General features: G+C 50.2%; 2 protein-coding genes and 1 long non-coding RNA gene across 12 annotated transcripts in view; 2 read left to right on the top strand and 1 right to left on the bottom strand.

Annotated features, from left to right (window-relative positions):
• ZXDC (ZXD family zinc finger C) overlaps positions 1-15,039 on the top strand; it is a 38,286-nt gene extending 23,247 nt beyond the window's left edge. For 5 of the 9 annotated variants that reach the window (XM_035273928.3, XM_035273930.3, XM_054246007.2 and 2 more), the window contains 2 exons: positions 12,972-13,067; positions 14,215-15,039. In XM_035273928.3, coding sequence (XP_035129819.1) covers positions 12,972-13,067; positions 14,215-14,357 — 239 coding nt within the window. In that variant the 3' untranslated portion in view covers positions 14,358-15,039. Of the gene's footprint in view, positions 1-10,804; positions 10,987-12,971; positions 13,068-14,214 lie in introns of all 9 variants that reach the window. The other 4 variants (XM_035273925.3, XM_035273926.3, XM_035273929.3 and 1 more) reach the window with 1 other exon arrangement.
• A 1,060-nt stretch (positions 15,040-16,099) lies between these two features.
• The window catches only part of CFAP100 (cilia and flagella associated protein 100), a 55,470-nt gene continuing 49,492 nt past the window's right edge, over positions 16,100-22,077 (bottom strand). For both annotated transcript variants that reach the window (XM_035273937.3, XM_008982289.5), the window contains 4 exons: positions 19,740-19,875; positions 18,249-18,454; positions 17,004-17,097; positions 16,100-16,365 (listed from right to left, as the gene is read on the bottom strand). In XM_035273937.3, coding sequence (XP_035129828.2) covers positions 16,252-16,365; positions 17,004-17,097; positions 18,249-18,454; positions 19,740-19,875 — 550 coding nt within the window. In that variant the 3' untranslated portion in view covers positions 16,100-16,251. The remainder of the gene's footprint in view (positions 16,366-17,003; positions 17,098-18,248; positions 18,455-19,739; positions 19,876-22,077) is intronic.
• LOC108588500 (uncharacterized) lies at positions 19,053-19,746 on the top strand. The gene has a single exon (XR_004734183.3). It is a non-coding gene; the product is annotated as an uncharacterized LOC108588500 (long non-coding RNA).

Consider the following 22,077-nt stretch of genomic DNA (forward strand, 5'->3'; position numbering starts at 1 on the left):
TAGTAGGAGATGTCACCAGTGGACGGGAGGTGAAGGGATGACGAGATTTACTGCTCTCAGATGGGGTTACCCCTTGCCTTGGATGAGTCAGGCACATGGTGGTGCTTGCTCTGGTGGCAGGGCTGGGTGAAAGCACCTCATAATCAGGAAACCAAGTGATAAATGTCATGAAGAAAGACAACCAGGAGAGGGCTCTATGGTCCTTTGTAGTTTTAAACAGTGGGGGATAGGGAGGGTCTCTGAGGAGGTGACACTCAACAGGGGCAAGAAAGCCATGGGGATGTGTCTGGGGAAACAGTTCCCTGAGCCAAGCGAGCCAACAGTCCTGGCCATAGCCCATCAGAGTCAGAGCCAGGAGGCAGTTACTGGGGGAGACCTCACATAGGAAGCGTTTTAGCAGAAGGGCCAGAGCTCACTGAGGACCCCTGGGTCCTTGACAGATTCCAGCCTTCCCTCAGTCAGGTGGGGAACCAGAGGATGTGATTAGGAAAATGGGACGATAGTTTAAAGAGGGCCATTTCCACTGCTATTTTGAAAATAAACTTACTGGGTGTCATGGGAGGTTGCAAGGAGAGCAGTTGGAAGCCCGTGTGGTCACCTAGCAGGAATGAGAGTGGGGAGGGCAGTGGGGAGTAGTGCTCGGCTCCTGCACCTGTCTTGATGGCAGAGCCCACAGGCTTGGCTGACAGACGTGGGATGAAGGACAGAGAAGCCTCTCTCACTCTTCCCATAGCACTGAAGTGCGATTTCATGCAGAAGTCCAAGTAGGTTTCAGGACCATTGTGTAAGAAGCTATGGACAAGATTGTCCAAGGAAACGGAAAATGGCATAGAGGATTTGCACTGTAGCTAAGATTTCATGCAAGGCCCCAGCAGCTGGAAGCATGTTCTGGTGCTGGGGCTGTGTGGCAGAGCGAGGAGCCCAGGATCCAGCGCACCAGGCACTGACCTGGGACCTGATCATCTTTTTGTATGGAAAAGGTGGCACATTAGTTATTGACAGGTGAATGCTGGCCTTTTGGGGAAAAAAATGTATTAGAATTCCATGCAGAATAAAGAATGAAGATGAGAGGTTGAAGGCTTTTGTAAGGCAGGAAGAGCTGTGGGGCAGCCTGCACTTGTTCTGTTTGTCCTGTATCCTTCATGTGCAGTAACTGTTCACGCCTCACACAAACTCTGTAAGGTGGAGACTTGCCATCAACCCTTCCTGCACATGCGCCACTGAGGCCCCAAGGTTAAGTCATTTCCCAGAGTGTGTCAGCAGAGGCACAGCCACAAAAAAATGTCCACACAGAGAGCTTTGCAGATCATCAGCAACAGCATGAGATCGTGGTGCAGGAGGTGATGAGGAAGATGGCAACGGGTGAGATGCAGCCAGTGCTCACGAGGACGCTGGTAGATCTGACCGAGGGCCACCTGGGTGACGGTGGCCCAATGCCAGCCTTGGTGCACACAGCACATCCTTGTGCTTTCTCAGGAGAGCTTCACTGGGGATACACCATGATGTTTCTGGAGGGTCATTTGGTAATGTTTTCAGAGGCCAAAAAATGTGCATGATATTCAATCTTGCAATTACGTTTTTGGAATTTATCTTAAGGAACTCCCAGGGATCTGTGTGAAGCTGTACACGCTGCCACTCCTCAGTGCAGGACTGTTTAAGTATTATAACTATGTAACTCCAATGTCCAGAAGAACTGCATACTCTGTGTATGTTTTCAGTAAGTTTGTATTTGTAAGAAAAAGTGGATGTGTTACGAGACAAATTTGTGTGTATATTTACCCAGAAACAAGCGGTAGCCCACATATGCATGCATGAAGTGGTGTTTTCCTGATTGTTAAGATTGTGGGTGTTTTGTTATGATCGTTTCTACTTTTGGTATTGGAAAATAATTAAAACATGAACATGGAGCCGCCATCGAAATGGTAAGCAATAGAGCCCTGCTTCTCCTGGGATGGCCTGGTGGGCCTGGGGGACTCACAGAGAGATGAGGAGTGGCCTTGAGTCCTTTTCCTTTCCAGAGGACAGTGGGGACCAGAGCTGGAGGGAGGAGGCAGGTTAAGTGTGTGCCCACCTCTCTGTGGCTGGAGCACTGATGTGGCCACCCCAGGACTTCCTAAGCTTGGTGCAGCCCCGGCTTGGCAATCCCAGTCTAGGGAGTAGGCCCCTGTGGGCGGAGAGGGATGTGGCTGGTCTGGCACTGTGGCTCAGGGACGCACACAGCTGAAGTCTTCCAATGGATGATCAGGTTGGTTGGAGCCTTGAAATTAAGTCAGTGATCTAATTTTTATAATAGTTTTTTTTTTTTTTTTCACTTTAAAACAAAAATCTTTGCACACCTAGTCCAAGTTTTCCCCCCTTTCTTCTGTTGCTGCCATGATCAAAGCAGAAGGGATCACCAGGCATGGAGAGCAGCAGGAAGGGAGGTGTGGGCAGGGGCCCTGGGTCAGGAGGGGTGATCAGCCTGGAAGTGCACCCTCATTTACTCCTCATTCTGGAAGAGATATCTAATCACATGCACGTGGCTCCCATGTCATATGTATCATGAGGTGAGGCAGGTTTGGATTTAGATGAGGGCATCTTTGAGGATGCAGGCATTTTGTCGTACCCTGTGGGCCCCATGAACACCCCTGGGGCAGATGTGGCCTGTAACGGGAGAGTGCATGGGTCTCTCAGTTGAGGGAGAAAGCAGATTGCAGACTCACCAAAGTGGGAGCTGTCTGCTCTTGTGTTTTCTTTAGGGGCAGGAGGATTTTGCGCAGCAGTGCATCATGGCTCCCTCCACACCACTGACCCTTAACGTGTCCAAGGTCAGAGCCCTGGTAGGTCAAGGGTGAGCAAGGTGCAGTTGCCTGTGAGCAGCTGTGGAGGGGCCTTTCCTGTTGCACCCTTTCTGTGAGGGTTTCAGACCCCTTGCAGGCTCTGGGCATTGCTCCCTTTATTTCATCATGTGAATAAAGCTTTGGTTTTGATGACTGTCGCAGGGAGTGGTAGAAAGGTGCTTGGTGGCAGTGAACTTCCTGTTGCAGCACTGGATGTGACCACACCCTTGTGGAATGGGCTTCATGCTGGGTTTTCTGCACCTATGTGAGTGAGCGCCATGGCCCTTCTCCACGGAGCGTCCCGCTGTCACTTTGGTTTCTTTCTGTTAACTTTTATGCCTTTCTTGTTTCTTACACTGCTTTCCTGCATGGAGCACACAACCCCAGTTCCCTTTCTGTGTGTGGCAGACAGCTGGACTCCACAGGTCCAGCTTATTCTGTGTCCACTTTCGGTCATCCCTACATCACTCCCAGGTGACAGGATGAAGGTCGGCCTTGGCAGCCCAGTGGAAAGTCCCTTGACTCCTGGCCCTCAGTGTCAGGTCTGCAGTCTTTGGGAGGAGGAAACTTGTATTTAACAGAGAAGTGGAATTGACTTTGCCACACACAGCCAGAGCAATAATTTGTAGAGCCAGCCTGCTGAGAGATGGCACCCCATGCTGAGTCAGGGCACCAATTATAGGGTCAGGACCACAGGTGAGGTGTGGCTCCACCTGCAGCAGCCTGGGGCAGATTGCCTGACCTCTGGCTTTAGCATCCCCTTCTGTGAAATGAGGAAAGTGATGGGACCTGGCTTTGTAGGTTGGTTGTGAGGACCTGCAGGGGTTCCTGCAAAATAGCCCAGTGCTGACTAATTCAGAGATCACTGGGCATGGCGGCACACACCCGTAATTCCAGGTGAAGCCAAGGCAGGAGGATCACTTGAGCCCAGGAATTCAAGTCTAGCCTGGGCAACATAGTGAGACCTTATCTCTTAATAAAGAAGGTAAAAGCTTTGTTCATTACATCTCCTTCTGTACATTCAACATTTTGTTGGAACAAAGTAAGGGAAACAGTGGCAGGGCTTGTATGTATGTGGTTTCAGAGCTGGTGACCTCTAGGATGGGGTCCCATCTACATTTACTCTTCTGAGGCCTCCGGAGCTGGCCTTGGCTGCCCTGTGCCTCGCCCCATGCTATGTGCAGGGGACCTTCCCTGTGTACATGCTGCCCCGTCCTGCCCCCCCCCCCCCACGCCGGGCATTTCCTGCTCCTCCTGCCATGTGGATGCTGGCTGTTGCTGTCTGACTCGCATCCTTGGAGACAGTGTCACAGGCTCCTCAGCCCTTCCAGCCAGGTTTGGTGGTGGGAGCATTATGGAGAGACTAAAGGGTGTGTAGCAGGAGGCTGAGCCTCACTTGTTCTGCTTCTGTGGGAATTTCATGATAATGGCTGTCTCCCCCTATGGCTGTGGCCCCAGTTCTTGTTGAGTGGCCCCTGCTGTAGTTTTGCTATTGTGCACTGTCCCTGTTCTGGACTCTAGTGATGCCACCCCTTCCCTAGTCCCTCCAGCCCTAGGGGTGGCAGCCCCCAATGTGGTATTCTCTGGTGCTTGCTTCTTAGTGCATGGTCATGCCATGCCCTGGTGCATGCCCAGGATGCCTGTGTGGAATGCCCAGAGTGTCCTGGCAGGGTCCCCGCGGTGGTCAGCTCCTCAAAGGCGGTACCTGTGTCACAGCCTCTTCAGTGTCCTGTCAGTGGCCTCTCGAGGCTCCCAGGATACCTTGTACTTTCTCACCCCTCGTTACTCATCAGTTATGGGTTTGTCTATGTGTGCTGCAAAACACATGGCTATACAGAGTGCACCAGCCCGCAGCTGTGAGCTCCACGTGCAGGGCCACCGTTGTGGCAGTGCGCCTACCGCGCGGTGAAGGGACAGTACACACTTGAATGATGATGAAACTTGTGCAGAACTCAGATAAAAGCTACCAAGTTCAATGTACAAAGCTAACATACCCTGGTTCTAAAACTTGATGAAGATGTGATAACTAATGAAGGCATACATAGTGTGTCCCACACGGTTCTAACCCCAGCACGTCTACATCTATTACCCTGTTAGTCCTTGCAACAACCCTGTAAGGTGTAGGTGCTCGTGTTCCCATCTTTCAGGATGAGAAAGCTGAGGCAGGGAGAGTTTAGCTAGGGTTGCATAGCTGGCGGGGCAGGGTCAGGATGGAACCCAAGGCCAGCTGCCCTCAGAGCCGTTGCTGAGTCTGTAGGCCACATGGTATGCAGGAACACTGTGTCTCACCTCCAGCAGGTGAAGCGGGCATGGGAATCCCAAGTGAAATACCAACATGTGGACAGCAGGTGAGTGTGGTGTGGGGCAAGGCAGCCCGTCAGCCTGATTTGCCACAGGAGACGTGTAGGGTCCACAGAGGCCAAACAGGGCAGTTGATGGCATTCATCACCTGCTACTCATTTGAAAACATCACAAACCTGAGTCAACTAGGAACCCAGATTTCCCTAATACTAGAGAGCAGCCAGTTGTCAGCAGCATTTTCAGTGGAGAGAAGCTGGCTGCATTCCCTGCAAAGCTGGAGGAATAATAAACCAAACCAACAGGGCAGTCGTATTTGACACTTTTATGGAAGTGTCTGTTTTTAGAGAAACAGGTAATCAAATAGAAAGGAGAGAATGATGATTACTTATTGACGAAGTCATTGTCAGGCTTAGAAAACCCAAGGGAATCAACTCAAGTAATTAGAAATAAGTATCAATAGATAGCTAATTGCACAGTAAATATTTGTATATTTGTATATATAAAATTGTAGCTCTTCTTTTCAAATAAGAACAATCGTGAACTGGCCTCATTCAGAATGACAGTAGAAGTAATAAAACATGCCAGGCTCACTCATGACAAATGTGCTCTGGTTCAGGGTCTGCCAGCTGGAGATATGCAGTCCTCAAATATCTGTCCACTTGAAGTTCATCTGGGAAGGTAGCTTGGCGAGAATACCCATGAAGGCTGTGAGAGAGGAAAAATGGCAGTCAGACTTGCAGGGCCTTCCAGATGCCCTGAAGGAGAGTGGGCCCCAGCAGAACAAAGGAAATGTAGCGTAAGCAGCACATCCCTAAGCAGAGGGTGAGCACTCAGCACAGGCAGGGCCCACCGTATGGGTTTACGCTGGAAAAGATAAATGTGGTTTCCTCATGCTTTCTGTCCCTGTAAGCTCCACCGCCCACATCAAACTGCTTACCTTGTTGCAGTGGTAAATGTTTCCCTACACAAATGACCCATTTTTTAAAAATGATAAACATATTTTCATCTGGCTTTTGTTCTTAGTAATATGAATACTTTTCCTTGTGGATAAGTATATTAACATATTACATCTTTCTAATAGCTGTGCCGGATTAACCATGTCAGGGACTGAGTGAGTTAAGCCCCAGTGCTCTCTGATCTCCCACCCTTGGGAGAATTGGGAAAATAGTAACTTACCTCCTGTTCAAGTTAGGACCTCATTGGAGGAAGCTCGCATGACCCCCTGTGTTTATCAAGGGAGAGGTCTGAGCCTTGTCTGTGCAGATCCTTCCCCAGGGCACTTGGCTGGCTCTGAACTCTGTTCCTTGGCGGGCACTGCGGTGCTACTGGTGTGGGGATGGCATGGTGTTTGAACGAGACCCAGTGCTGTTGGCCTCACCTAATTCTCGTCATGGCACGGCGAAGTGGAAGCAGTGTGGCCATCTTTGTTCACCACAGATATGTGGGAGCTGAGTTGCATGGCTGGATCGTCCAGCTCCCAAGCCTGGGCACTGGACCGCTTTGCTGTTTACCTTCATACCCAGATAGGACTCTCTCCCAAGGTCTCCTTCCTTGCTTCCCAGGAGGTTGCTTGGTGTTGGGTTTATACTGCTCTCCGTTCCCCACTCACTCCTGCAGGAACTCCAGCACAAGCAAGCATTTTGGATAACAATGGAAAATATTGAAGCAAAATTTTGTTTAGTGTTGTTACCTTGTTCTGTAAGGGTTTGTGGTTGTCCCTAGGGAGAAAAGAATTTGATTTTTCTTGTGACTGCTTTATTAATTAAATTGGTCATGTTGCAGTTGATGCCATCGCCCTTTACTAGTGAGGACCCGGGGCTGCATGGTCATCATGAAGACATGATGAGAACACCATTTGTTTGCCCTGGCATGTCTTTAAGCATCGCTAGATAAACATATGTGCTTAGTTAACCCAGGAAGTTTCTGATTACCTTCAGCCATCTTAAATGTTCATGACATAATACCAGGCTTCGGGGTGTACCGTTGGGGGTCTTAGGACAGAACACCCTGCCCAGGCCTGAGGGACAGCTCAGCAACAGGGACTCGCCCCCTCCTCCCCTGGCTGCCCTTTTTTCTCACAGCTGTTGGCCTGTACCCCTGCATCCTTTCCAGGCTTATCTTCCAGGTGCAGTCCTTGCTGGAATGGACTCTTCTGAGAAGGGGTGTCCAAGCTCATCTGCGGCAGGTTCTTCCCCCATTCCCCTGACAGATGTCCTTTTGCTTGCCAAAACACGGGGAGGCTATAGCTATCCAACAGACTTTTACCATGGTGTGTTGCATTGGAGTGCACACAGAAACAGGATATCCTTCCAGAGCACCAAACCCGGGGCCAGGTCCCAATACTGGTTTCAGGGAAGCATCCTGCAGAGTAATACCGACATCAAAACTTTCATGAGGTGGCCTCATCAGCTCCCCCTTCCTGTGCAGAGTTATCTAGGGGTGGATGCTGAGATGTTCTGCTTGACGTACATCGCGGAGGGGCCATGGGGCATGGATGGACATCTCTTGTTGAGAGTCCTCACCTTTGCCAGCCCTCTACTGTTGTCAAAGAATGCATTACTTTTAAGGAAAGAGCCCTATGTTTGTATAAGCATGTGCGGTTCTTTTCAGCTATTGACTTTTTATCCCCAGATGACTTGTTAGCTGGGAAGAAAAATACCTTCTGATGCTAAAACAGTACAAATTAGTGGTGGTGTTTGCAGGACTACTTACGACACTGAATTAAACGTGTGGATTTGAAGAGAGAAACTGCTGTGATTTTTTCATGTTGTATGCTAATACAGAAGTTGAAGCTAATTTAGCTTGTCAAGAGATAGTCTAGTTAGAGTCTGTCTTGTTTCCTGTTGTAAAAGTAATGCCATTAAAATATATTAATAAAGATAGAATCATTTTTGTTACTAACTGGTTTAAGTATAAAGGGAAGGTAATCATGGTGTCTAGCAACATTAGTGGAATTATTTCCAATTTTGCGCACAATTCTGAATTTTCCCATGATTCCAGTGGCACATGCTAGCACACATTTTGCAAAGGAATATTAGGATTCGGTCATATCTCTTGCTTCATAGGTAACGTAGACCATGGCCTACATGTTTGGCATTGAATCATGATAAATGGCTCAGATTTATCTTGATTATGTTACAACTTGATAATAAATATTTGATATACATCATTTAAATCTTGCCTGCTTTTAAAAGTAATCTGGAAAGATACACTATTCGATGCCTTCCTCAGTTTATTCTACAGTAGTTTTCCTAATATTCCTAATGACATGTTTCAGTATTTTTATCTGAATATAAAAATGAAGTCAGGCCTTTTATTAGAAAGCAGGCCTAATGTGACGACTGTTCTGCCTGCAGCACCGGCCCTGCTGCTGGGCTTCGCGGGCAGACAGTTCCCCCTAACTTGAATGAGTTCAGCCTGCAGCTGCAAAGTTGTAATGACACATGAGCATTTGATTTTAAAGAGTCTTTAATTGACAGGAATAGATGCTATGTCTAATTCTAGCAAGAAGTAATATTTAGACACAGATGCATGAACTAACTGGGCAAGAAAACCACCAGTCAGTCCCATTCCTCTTGAAAAGCATTTTCAATATGTTTGCTTTTAATATCATAATTATCTCTCAAAGTTTCTGATTTAGTTTGTTTTGATATATTTTGCATCAATATATATACTTGCAGTTATAACAATTCAAACCAAAAATTTTAATGCCTAGAAGTTAAATAAAATTTGTTTATGTACTTTTTTTTTTTTCCTTGAGATGGAGTTTCACTCGTTACCCAGGCTGGAGTGCAGTGGCGTGATCTCGGCTCACCGCAACCTCTGCCTCCTGGGTTCAGGCAATTCTGCCTCAGCCTCCTTATGTACATATTTTTATATGCTAGGGTGATAAAAGACTTCAAAGCATAAAAGCATTCAGGTAAAATTCTGGAGGTGAGTGGGATAGTATACAAGCTCACGGAGGATATAGGAACACCTCATTTTTTTGCAGTTGGCTTTATTGTGCTTTTTACAAACTGAAGGTTTGTAGCAACCCTGCATCCAGCAAATCTGTTGGTGCCATTTTTCTAGCAGCATGTTCTAACTTCATGTCTCTGTTGGCATTTGTTAGCCATAAAGTATTTTTAAATTAAGGTGTGCATTTTTTTTAGACATAATGCTGCTGCAGACTTAATAGACTGCAGTACTAGGAACTGATGTGAAGTTTCCTCAAGAAGAGGTGAGTTAAGTTTTGTGCCATAGGTGCCTCTTTTCCCCACACCCAGCCCTGTTCTCCTGTCTGAAGCAAATAGAGCAATTTAAAAAAGAGAAACTAGGTGTGGAGAACAGTCAGAGATAATCCAGAGCAAGGGTTGCTGGGTTTTCTGGAGCATAGAACCTGATGGATGAACAGAAAGAAGTATTTTGTAATGGAAGTGCATCTCCCTGCAGCGAGGGGGAACTGAATCTGTGTTCCCCATTCCCTCCTGGTTAGTAGTTGCGCTTCAACGAGAAAGAGCCCTGAGGCACCTGGAAGGGACAGCAGGCTGTGCATGAGTGCAGGGGACCCAAGGTTTGTGCACCCAGTTGGCTTGCCTGCCGAGTGTGAAGCTCTCAGGACCCAGGGCACTGCAGAAGACAGGAAGGGATCTGGAGCAAAGTGAGCGCTTGAGGGAGGCAGCTGTAGTGTATGCAGGGCAAGCAAGCTCTCACCCCTGGTGTTGCTCAGAACCTTCTGGTCAAACAGCCTCATAAAAACAGCCTGCCTTGGATAGCAGTCACCCAATTTAATGTTTTATTAGGAATGACTTGTATGATAGTCATTGTACAGTTGTTTTTTTGAAGCCATTCATAGCTGTGTGTCCAGGCAGGGATGTGTGGACAGAGCAGTGACAGCACCTCTAAGCTCCTTGGCACTCACCAAGAGCCAGGCACTATTCTAAGTTTCAATCACATATTTACTATGAAATCCTCTCCAAAACCTTCCAAGGCTGGGACTAGCATTCCCATTTTACAGGCAGAGGATGCTGAGCCCCAGAGCTTGAGTTCCTTATCCAGATCCCTGGAGCAGAGTGGGTGGCGGGTCAGGGTGAGCCTGGCTCAGGTCTCTGCAGCGCGTACTCTAGGCTACCTCCAGGCCTTCCTGAAGCAGCTTTCCAGTTGTTCTGGGTGTTAAGATTTTTCCTTTTTTCTTTGCACTTTACATCATTTTTTTAAGAAGCATATATTTGTAAAGCCAGTGGAGTAGTGACTTGAGAAGGAGCTGGACAGAGGCAGCAGTCCACTAGCAGGTGGGATGTGGAGACCTCCTGCTTCCTTCCTGTTCTACGATGCTGTGGCTCTGGGCCCTGGGCTGTCCTCAGTTGTGCTCAGGATCTCCTGCTGGCCAGGAGCTGTTGGAGTTAGAGGATAAGGAAGTCTCTGCTTTCCAAGAATGTGCAGCTTAGGTCTGATACCATCTGGCAAAAAAATATGTGTGATGTTTTTACATGTTAAAAATCAAAATCCTGGCGGTTTTTGTTTGTATGGTTTTTTCTTCTAACATCTTGACTCGTGATTTTTCCTGATCAGTGATTTTAAGTCTCTTGGCTATGCAGAATGACAGTTAATGGGGAGGCTGTCTTCCCCATAGTGAGACCTCAGTGAGGGCGGGCCTGACTGGTAGATTATAGATTGGGTGTGCTGGTTTTTATATTTCATTTTAGGAGCCTCACAGTCTACTCAGAGAAAAATAAAAGAAGGCAAAATGAGTCCTCCCCATTTCCACGAAAGCCAGAGCAGTTGGTTGTGTGGGAGCCTCGTGGTGCCCAGTGGAGGACGGCCAGGACCAACTCCAGCAGCTGGGGTGCATTGCGGGGCGCAGGGCATCCAGGTCCAGCTGGTGCAGGTGAGAACTGGCGAGCCACACGGGCCAGCTGCAGGCTGGGTGGGAGGGTCACGCAGGTCTGAGAAGCATGTGGCATGCCGCGTCCCCTGCCCGCCCCAGGGCCTGTCTCCTTACAGTTCAACTCCTCCCGTTTTCCCAGCCTCTCCTGCTGCATCTGCTCAAGCTCTGAGTGTTGCTGGGATTGCGTATCCACTTCTGACCCTGTCTGTGCATGGCCCTGCGTCTAGCCCCAGGGCAGCTCATCTCCCCACCCAAGGCCCCCAGGCCTCGGTATTTTACAGCAGGATGAGATCTGTTTGAGGCCACCCTGCCCTTCTGCAGGGCTGGGGCAAAGGGGCTCCACAGGCCGCCTCAGCCACCCCATCTCTAGGGTGGCCTGCCTGTGGTGCACTAGCAGCCTTTCTATACTTGAAGGTAGTCCAGGTCTTTGCAGTGGTTCTGTTTTCTTTCCTACTAAACTGAGGCCCTCCAGGGCAGGCACATGCCCCTCCCAACATGTCCAGGCCACAGATACCTGCGGCTGTGTCCAGTTTGCAAATCTTTGAGCACACCCGCTTCAGCACCTCTGAGCCCACCTGCATCCTGAGTTTCAGTTTGAGGGGCCAGAATGGGGAGGGAAGGTGATTTGGAAAGATTTGAGGAGAGAAGAGATTTATAAGCTGGGGCTGTCTAGGTTTGGCCCAGGTGTGTGCCCCTCTTCACCACTCCACTCTGTAGTTTTTCTGTGGCAGGGGATGTGGTCACAGGCCCCGCAGAAGTGCGGAGGGCAGAGCTGACGCTAGCTGAGTTGGGAAACAGGCACGCTCATGGATTTGTGGGTTTGTAGTCCTAGGAGAGACTTCCGCCAAGGAAACAGGACCAGGGCTAGGGCTCAGAGAGGCGAGAGGAGGGGTGGCCTGGGCAGGGGAGGACTGGGAAGGGGGAGGAAGGAGGCTGCAGGCAGCTGGGTGTGGCCCTGTGCTGGTCAGAAGCTAGCAGTGAGCATCAGGTGGGGGCTGAAGCTTGCTTTAGAGATGAGCAGGAGCACTGATCCTTTCTCTCCAGCTTGTGAAGAGGTAAAAATCCCCCAGGAGCAGGGGCAGTGGAGGGGAGGACTGTCTAAGGGCACACTGCCTCAGCTGGCAGGGCAGAGGTGCAGAGGCAGGACCAGAGGCTTGCCAATGGGGAGATGGTAGGGAAGCTGGCACCACTGGCAGAAGAGGAGCAGGTAGGGGGTATACTTTTAAGAGACTCCTGATTAAAGCTATGAGGACAGGGGACCTGGGTTTGAGTCCTTTTTCTGTCCCTTACCAGCTAGTGTAGTCTAGGTTAGTTAAGTACTCCGGGCCTCAGTTTTTTATCTACAAAAATGGAAACAGTAGTGCAGTGCTTGACACACAGGAGTTTCTCAAGTCGAAGGAATGAGAGGTACAGAGCAGCAGCACCAGGAGCTCGCATTGGGGTGTGAATGCCCTGGGCAGACATGCAGGTGCAGGACAGGTGAAATGTGGGACAGATGAGGTTTCTAGCCTGGACTGTGAGGAGCCTGGCAGCCTCCCCTCTCAGGAGCCCCTCCACCTGCCCTGGTCCTTCCAGCTGGCCCAAGCTGGGGCATGCAGGAAAGGCCTCTCTGTTGGGCCTGAGGAGGTGCTGGAGAGTACTATGGGTACATGAGGTTGGTGGGGGTGCCAGGGTAGCCACAAGGAGTTGAGCATGCCTTAGGAGGGAAATTGGTATTTGGGCTCAGGGGAGGAGCTGGACAGCAGAAGGTTCCAGGCCCAGCAAAAGCTGCTGGGATCAAGGTGAGAGAATGAGAACCAGGTGGGAACAGGTAAAAGCCCCAGACCCCATAAGCAATTCCTGCTGGGTCCTCAGGCCTCCCTTGGAATACAGGGGCTGGGCTGGCTCTGCCACACAGTGCAGTGGAGGAAATTTCTCAGGTAAGATGAGGACTGTAGCTGCATTCTCACAGACATGTGACAGGTCTTTCTCTGTTGCCTCCCCAGGACGACCCCTCCAGCGAAGGTGTCCTGCCCTCGGCCCGCGGACCAGCCGCCTTCCTTCCTTTCCTCACTGTGGACCTGCCCGTCTATATCCTTCAGGTCTGGATGCCTTGCTGCCCTTTGTTTTTCTTACTAAGACTCGCAGAGCCATCTTCTGGAAGGCTGGCTTCACAGCTGCAGGCTGGTCACAGAGGCTGGCTGGCTGGCTGGGGAGGCTCAGTGGGTTGGTTGTTAGGATGTCTTGCTGCCTTCTGGAGAAGGTGGGTGAGTGGAGCTCAGATCTGCAGGATGCAGCAGCTCCTGCTGGTGAACAAAGCGGGAGAAGTTAATATACGCTTGAAACATGTTGTGCCTAGGAATATCAGTTACTTCTCTGGAGGAGGGCTGGCCAGGGCCCAGCCTGTGGGAGAGTAGACCTGGACGAATTCAGTAGTTTATGTGGTTAAGGATAGGTGGCAATGGATGATTCAGAGTTGGATATGAAATAATGAAAGTGTATAGCTTATCATATTTCTAACAGTTTGGCTTCTGTTACACTCACTCATCCATGCAAATTGTGTTTTAGTTTTTTTTTTTGCATTGAAATTGGGCTACTCAGCATTTGCCTTGCAATCAAAACCAAACTTGGACAGAAGTGTTGGTGGGAGCAGAGGGCCGGGCACCCAGGCTGCAGAGGGGTGAGCTGGAGGGCGGTTTGGATGGATAGATCAGAGAACTTCAGAAGTGTGTGCTCCATTCTGCCTGGTAGCCTCCTCCTGGGACTGCTCCTAAAGAAATAAGGTAGTGAAAATAATCACTGCAGCCTGGAGTCAAATGATGCAACAGCAGGAACACTTCTTCCAGCAGGAGGAGATGGGCTAGATGGGGCTGCCATAACCCTGGGCCACGTAGTGGTCAGCTGTGAGGGCGAAGGTGGACACCTAACACCTGGGAGCGTGCTTACCACATGAGAAGTAGGGAGAAAGGGTTGCAGAATTAAAGATGATTTTGTGTAAAAAAAGGCACATGGTGTGTGAACATGTGAGGGTATATGTCAGTGTGCAGACAGAACAATTCGGAAAAATTTATAGTACAGTAATGAGTTCATTTTTCCATCAAAGAACATGTGTTTAGAATAAGGGGAGCCTGTAGTTTTGATTAAGAGAAGTCAGGTATCTTGCCATGGGCCTGATCAGTTGCCTGCTGTGTGGAGCCGCAGGATCCCTCTGCCTCCACTCCCTCCTCATGATATTGTTTGGTTTTGCAGGAGGTGGTCCCTGCATCTGGAGGCTCTGCTGGTCCAGAGGCCGCTCAGTTCCCAGGAAGCACTATCAACCTGCAGGACCTGCAGTGATGGCAGCCCCGGCCTGGGCAGGCCCAAGGCCACAATCTAGGACACGCCTTCCCTGAGACTCAGATGGCATGGGCCTGGGGAGACCCCACTTGATTTCCATTCAGAAGACCAGCGTAGCCCTCTTGAGACTTTGGGTACATTTATCAAAAATGTTTTCCTTTTGTTTTACCAGGAATGAGTTTGGGCTGTATTCTTTGAAACTGCCTTTGTGAGCAAAGTGCTTTGGTGAGGCAAGGATCTCCCTCGGCAGGGCTGGGTGCACTACAGCCCCTTTCCCCATGTCCCATTGGATCTGAGCTGTGTAGCACTTGTTGCATTACAAAGAAAAAGGCTCCTGCAGGAAATAGGGTAGAGAACAGACTCTCTAGTCAGATGCACCTTGAACTATGGCAAAACCAAGTGAGGTGTTTCAGCTTCAGTGTGTGAGCATCCCAGCACCGGGGATGGGGTTTTGCCACACTGTAGGATCCAGGTGGTCCCATTGCCACAGTGAAGCCAAATTGTAGCCCAAGTCTTGGCAGGGCAGTCAGGCAGCTAGTTTCGGGAGAAGAATGATGGAGTGGGACAGGGGACCTCAGTGGCCTATTACGGAGCCCTCTTCCTAGACTAAATTCATAACTGAGAGCTCGGGGATGGTAGAGTTAAAATTTAAAATAATTTTCTAAATTCTCTATTTGGCTTTTCATGTTTAAATGGTTATTTGACAACAGTTTATAAAGCGGTGTTCTGAATACCACAGATTATGTGTAGGACTGTGATGATTGGTGTATGTGTTTTATTGTTGAGGGTGATGTGCACATCATATGTCAGTGTGTATTTTTGGAGTAAGATCTGTCTTGCAAAAGGAGACAAGCTGATCACCTTGCCCATGTTTATTTGTAAGTTAACAGACTAGACACAGGGTCATTCCTAAGTGATTTTTTTTTTTTTTTTTCCGCCTTGGGCCTTTTGAAGTGTGTGTTCATTCAGAGGCCGTTTTGGTTCTCAGACTGAATCAAACTGCCCTGTGTTTGTTTCTTGGATTTGGGGGTGACACCAAATTTGAGTGAGTACCCCGTCTTGTCCCACTCTGAGGTGCTGTCCCAGGTGCTGTTGCACATGGAAGAATCCACACCCCATCTGCAAATTGGTCTTCTTCACAGACCTGTGCTCTGTCACCAACTAAAGGCGAGGCCAGAACTTTCCCACCCTGGCAGGGTCTTTAGCCCCAAGGTGGCCCAGAGTCATCCTCCCTCCAGGCTTTTGGCCATGGGTGTCGGGGGTGGAGCTGCACCCATCTAATCTCCATCGGGGTACAGGGTGTGTGCCCCCAGGAATGCCCTTTGGGCCTCTGCTTTTCTCCCATGCACCTCCCTGGGAATACCACCACCAGAGTGACTGGGACTGGCACCTGGTATTCTGGGCACTGAGGTTCCCTGCTGGTGACAGGCCCAACTCCTAGTGCAAATGAATGAAAGTTGTTGTGTAGTCATGCACTAAAGGCTTTTTTTTTTTTTACCTTGGCTTGATTCGAGTAGCTGCATATATGGCGTTCAGCCTGTTGTTTCTCCTTCAGTTGGTAGCTCTGGCCCTACCTTATGCCCGGCTGCCTGCTTGTGTTCCTTTGGTCATTTGCACAGAGGCTGATCTCACACTACACCCAGCGTGGAATCAGCTTTTGCTTCGCAGAGCAGCTGTTTTAGATGAGGACGAAGGTTTCACGCTCCTGCCCTCAAGCATCTGCTTAGGGCTAAGTGATGAATAGGGGGATGCTGAGATTTGGCAAAAGTGGCTGCTTCCTTAAACAGGCCTTCAAGACTCCAAAAAGACATGAATTTATTCAGGTGAAGAGGAGAGCACACAGGAGATGGAGAGGGCTTCGTTGGGCCACTCAAGACCCAGCCCAGTCTTTGCCTCCACTGCCAACATCTTTGCTAAGCCTTCAGCCAGAACAGCTGTGGTTTGTGAAGATTAAGTAAAGAAAAATAGCAGCTCCTCCTTCTCCTTGTCCATCAGCATGTGCTCAGACTCTTGTTTGATCTTGTGGGCCGGGGGTCGTGAACGGCATACCAGTGTCCTGCCTCTCTGCAGGGGAAACAAGCCCAGTGAGCCTCGATGCTCATAGGCATGTATGCCCACACACCCCTGCCCCTGGCACAGGGAGAGACCCAGCAGCTCCAGTCAGCTCCAGACCACTCTGGTCAGCCCTGCAGGCTGAGGGCTAGAGTTAACTCTGAAATGACTAGGGGTGTGAGTCTCCCCGGCATTAAGCAAACCTGGTCCCAGGAACACCACCTCTTAGCTCTGCATGCCGGGGGACCTGCTTCCTGTTGCCAGGGTCAGAGAGCAGGAAGGGTGGAGGCCTTGGGACACAACAGTAGGGGGACCCCAGTGACAGGTAGTGAGCAGGGCTTGGGGTCTGGCCAGAGTGTGGTTAGGGTGGTGGGACCTTGCTCCTGAGCAGAGTGTACCTGATTGGGTGGGGGGTGGGCATGGCTGAACCAGTCTCAGCCCACCATGGGCCATGGGCTGGCAGCTTGGAGAACGGACCCACAGGAAGCAGGTCCTGGGAGAGGCCTTGGTTTTAAAGAAGACTGTCTCGCTCAGAGCCTCGGTGATTGCCTTCAGAGTGGGGGCATTAGGGGCTTGGGCTACAGGACCTTAGCTGCCAGGCTGTCTTGGGACCCCCTCCAGCAGAGACCCCCCCCAGGTGACCTGCCTACCTTCTTCTTGATCTCAGCCTGGGCACGTGCCTGGGCCCGCTGCAGACGCTCCTCCTGCAGGATCTTTTGCATCTGGAGCTTCTCTTCTCGAAGTCTGGGCAGCAAGAGATAACACTGAAAACTTGTCGGGGAGCGCTGGGAGGTGTTGTGTAATTTCCTCATGGAGTCCCCAGGTCAGGCTGTGAGGACTGAAAACTCCCAGCTGCTCTTCACCTCTCTTGCCAGGTCAAGGCCTCAATATCTATCCATAGTCAAAGCACCACTGCTGTGGCTACGGTGGCCTAGGCGCAGAGGATAGCCAAGGCCCTGGCTCTGGCGTCCTGCAAGGGCTGATCTAAGGTTCATCCAGCAGACCCCTCCCAGAGGCTTGTTTCCCTGAATCTACACCTACGGCCTGATCTGTGCATCTTTGGCCTCCCTTGCCACCATGAAGGTCCAGCATCTCCCTGGGGCAAGAGTCCTGTCCTTCCTTTGTGTACTCCCAGTCATCAAAGCCTGGCCTAGTGCCCATTCTAAGCAGGGTACCAGGAACCCAGAGGAGAAGCCCCTGTGCTTGTGGGGGATGGATGTGTGTTTGCAGATTGCCCTGTCTCATGACCCTCCACAGGGTGGATGAACCAGGCCGCCCACAGGTCAGGGAAGCCACAGCCCCCATCTACCTTGGGTCCAGGCTGGTGTCCTGACATGGCAAGCTGGTGCCCATGTGCCCCCTCCACTCCCCTCTGAGCTGAAGTTCCCAGGGCTCCCTGAGTCTCTGCACCCTATCTTCTGCTCTGGCAACACTGCTGCAGCTGTGCCTTCTTTCCCAGGTGCTGGCAGCTGCCCTCCCCCTCAGCCTCCCACCCCTCCAGTCCAGCTCCAGAAGGAAGAATCTAACCACACCTTACCTGGCTGCGTTTGCCCCACTGCTTAAATCCCTCCACTGCTGCCCTATGTCCTTGAGGCTGGCCATGCTGACCACACTAACTGAGCTCCAGCTCTTCCATCTTCTAGACCCTGTCCCTCCCTGAGCCTCCTGGCCACATCAAGTCACTGTCCTTTGCTCTAGAAAGCTTTCCCTAACTGCCCCCCAGTTGAGTGTGATGCCCCACTAGATCCCCTCAAGACCCACTTTTTGTCTCTCATAGCATGCAGGGGGCATGGGGGCCTGTCTCCTTGGAGTGCTTTGAGGGTGGGGCCTATAGTGCTGTCTGCACTTAGGGCCAGCCTGGACTCAGCAGCTGGCAGGCTAGGCCTAGAACTCACCTGATGCGCCGCTCCTTCTCCTTGGCCCTCTTGGCCTGTTCGATCTTGACCTGAGGCACACGCTCCAGGTTCTCTAGCAGCTCATCCAGCTGGTGCTCGATGATTGTCAGCATCTGCACGGTGCCCAGGTTGGCCTCCTGCTGGGTGCTGACACAGTGCTGGTACACATCCAGCACCTTGCGGTTCAGGCTCTCTAGCAACTTATCCTGTGGAAGAGGAGGCTTCCAGCAGGGGGCTGGCAGGCTGAAACCCGCCCCAATACCAGTGCCTTTGGAGGTGGCCTGCTGACCTCCCAGTGTGGGGCTGCCTGCTTGGCACACAGTGGGGGCTCTGAGAACATGGGCTGAAACAGAACTTGGGGAAATGGCTTTTCTTAGCTAGAGCAGCCTATCCCTGTAGGCCCCCTGGAATCAGCCAGATCCCTGGTTCCAGCCCCTCCCCCCGCTGCCTCTGATGAGCCAACAGGGCCAGTCCCCTCCACCAGGAAGCCCTGCATTGATCTTGGCTCCCAACAGAGCCATCTCCTCTGAGCCTGTTCTAACACTTAGAAAGCAGGTAACAGGCTGGGCATGGTGGCTCATGCCTGTAATCCCAGCACTTTAGGAGGCTGAGGTGGGTGGATCACCTGAGGTCAGGAGTTCAAGACCAGCCTGGCCAACATAGTGAAACCTGGTTTCTACTAAAAATACAAAAATTAGCCAGGCGTGGTGGCACACACCTGTAATCCCAGCTACTCAGGAAGCTGAGGCAGGGGAATCGCTTGGACCCAGGAGGCAGAGGTTACAGTGAGCTGAGATTGCTCCATTGAACTCTAGCCTGGGCAACAGAGCAAGACTCCATCTCAACAAAAAAAGAAAAGAAAACAGGTAACAGCCCCTCCACAGGGCTGTGTGAGGAGAGGAGCAGCAAGCAGGCAGCTCAGCCCAACCTGGGCACAGCTAGTGCCCATGGACTCTGGCTGTGTCAGGGGAGTGCTGTCTTGCCCATGGCTGCATCCCACACCCTTGGTCCAGTGCCTGGCATGCAGCTGGCGCTTGACAGTAGGAAGCCACCCCATGCCTAGGGTGGCCCAAATGTGCTGTCAGGTTGGGAGCAGGCTGAGCCCTTGGCCGATCCCTGGCTTCTGCTGCTCAGAACACCACTGGCTTTCTGTTCTCTCCTAATTCTCTCACCCTCTCGGCCTTGTTTGGGGACATCCCTCTTCCTCACCTTCAGGATCACCTTGCCAGGTGCAATATATGTGTTTAAGAAGCAGACAAATTTATTAAATAAAAGAATGAAGCAATGAATGAGGTATAGGGGCAACCAAGCTTACTGGCACGGGCATGGATTCATGTGGTGGCTCCTGGAGGCAGGCAGGACAAGGGCAGCTGCAGACCACTCACCTGGGCCTTGCCCTCCATCTTCTTAGGGGCCGTCAGGGTTCCTTCAGAGGGTGCCCAAGGGCTCCTCCTTCCCCTGGGCCTCTGGCCACCTCGATCCCCAGCCTACCTGTTGATCTCCCCTGTACTCGCCAAAGTGGAAGACTCGGGCTTTGAGCTCCAGCTCAGCTGCTGTGTCCTCCTCCTTGGTGATGGACATCATCATCGTGGTGACCCACTGCTTCAGCTGGTTGACCTCCCTGTCCCTGGAGGAGTGGAAAACAAGCAGGTAATCATTCACTCAGCATGGCCCTGGGTACATTGCTTCTCTGAGCCTGACCATCTATATAGTGCTTTGTCCCTACCAGCTGTCCTGAGGACTGAAGGATCATGGGTGCCAAGTCTCTGCATGTCCAGGGAGTCAAAAATGCTGGTAGAATGCAGGAGGAATTTAAAATATTTAACCATCAACATTAAAGAAAATAAACAGTTTTATTGGGGCGTAATTCACAGACAATAAAATTAACTATCATAGAATATGTAAGTCAGTATTTTTGATATATTCAAGGAGTTTACACAACCATTACCACAATCTAATTTTAGAACATTTTCATCACCCTGTGCCCATTAGCAGTCACTTCTTATTGTCCCCTCTAGCCCTTGGTCTTAAGCCACCATGAATCTATTTTGTGTCTACCCTGAACACTTCATGAAGATGGAATCATACAACATGTTTCCTTTGGACTGGCTACTTTCACCCAGCATATTTTCAAGTCCATCCATGTTTCAGCATGTGTCAGCACCTCGTTTCTTTCTATGGTTGAGTACTCTTCCATTGCATACATAGGCCACACTTCGTTGATTCATTCATCCCTTGATGGGCATTTGGGTTGTTTCTACCTTTTGGCTCTTGGGAATATTGCTGCTATGAAGATTCACGTACAGGTTTTTGTGAGGACACGTTAGCATTCTATATATCTAGTAGTAGAATTTCAACACTCACCTTTCAAGTTTAATAAACAGATGCACAAGGGACATGCTGCTCAGAGTTGGTCCTCAGACCAACCCTGGGCATCACCTGCAAGTGTGTCAGAAATAAAGTCTTAGGCCTTGACCCATGCCTGCTGAATCAGAAACTTTCTTTTAAGATTCCTGGGGGATTCAACTGCACATAAAGTCTGAGAAGCACTTCAATGTAGGAAAAGTTGTCTGGTTTCTTCAACAAATGGATGGCAAGGGGAAAAACAGAAAGGAAACCTATAGATTGAAAAGAATTTAAAGATACAACCAGAGGAATCAGCATCAGCAAGATGGTGGAATGGGGGTCCTCAGGATATTGGTATCTGCTTTTCCTTTCTTGTAATATCTTTGTCTAGTTTTGGTATTAGGGTCATACTGGCTTCATAGAATGGGTTAGGAAGTATTTCCTCTGCTCCTATCTTCTGAAAGGGATTGTAGAGAATTGGTGTAATTTCTTCCTTAGATGAAATTCTTCCTTTGTAGAATTCACCAGCAAACCCATCTGGGCCTGGAGATTTCCTTTTTGCCGGGCTATTAGTTATTGATTTAATTTCTTTAATGGATATAGGCCTACTCAGATTATCTATCTGTTTTATATATTTTTAAAACTGTATTTTGATTTTTTTCTGAGAAAAGATGGCTGAGTTCATAGAAGTTAAATACACATTGGCTGCAACTCCTCTGGAAACAGTGTGGATGCTCTTAGGGATGGCTTGGCTGGCCGAAGACCAGCTTTTGGATGTCACGTCCAGCATTCTGGTTTATGTTTGCATGCATGTGTTGGAGGAGGAACTTGTTTTCTTGCCAGATTATCTGGGAACCTGGGAGGCTGCCCACCTCTCCCAACTCATCTTCCTCTGTGTCTGGCATCTCCCAGCTTTCCAGGGCACATAGTCTTGCCTGAGGCTGGGAGTTTCATGTCATTTTGGGGACTCTTTACCACACTGCATCAACGGGACATGGGTGCTCGGGAGCCTGGCTCCCCCATGGAACACTTAAGTCTCAGCAGGCTCCCACCTCATGGCCTTTGCACCTGCTGTTCCCGCTGTGCCCAGCCTCTGTGTTACTGGCCTTCCTCCCACCCCTTGGGAAGTTTCCTGATACCTGGAAGCCTTCCCTGCCCCTCCCATCTGCTGTCACTCTCCATTTTAGCCCTCATTCTCATATAGCTTTATTTTCCTCCTAGAACATGCCAGTATCCACAAGTCACATCTTTGGACCTGTTTGTTGTGTCTTCTGCCATTAAAGGTCAACTGCACAAGGTCAGGGCCTTGCTTTATCCTTGCAGAGCTTAGACCTGGGCCTGACCCAGAATGGATGCATAGGCAGAGTGTGGGGAGTTAGTGAATTGGAGGATTCCCTGCTCTGGACATGCCTCACTGGTGCCCCAGGCTGACCCTGTCTGCTCAGCTCTCCTGGAGCCAGGTACCCTGCAGGGGACTGAGTGG

The sequence above is a fragment of the Callithrix jacchus genome, chromosome 15, assembly GCF_049354715.1.
Source record: "Callithrix jacchus isolate 240 chromosome 15, calJac240_pri, whole genome shotgun sequence".
NCBI lineage: Eukaryota > Metazoa > Chordata > Mammalia > Primates > Cebidae > Callithrix > Callithrix jacchus.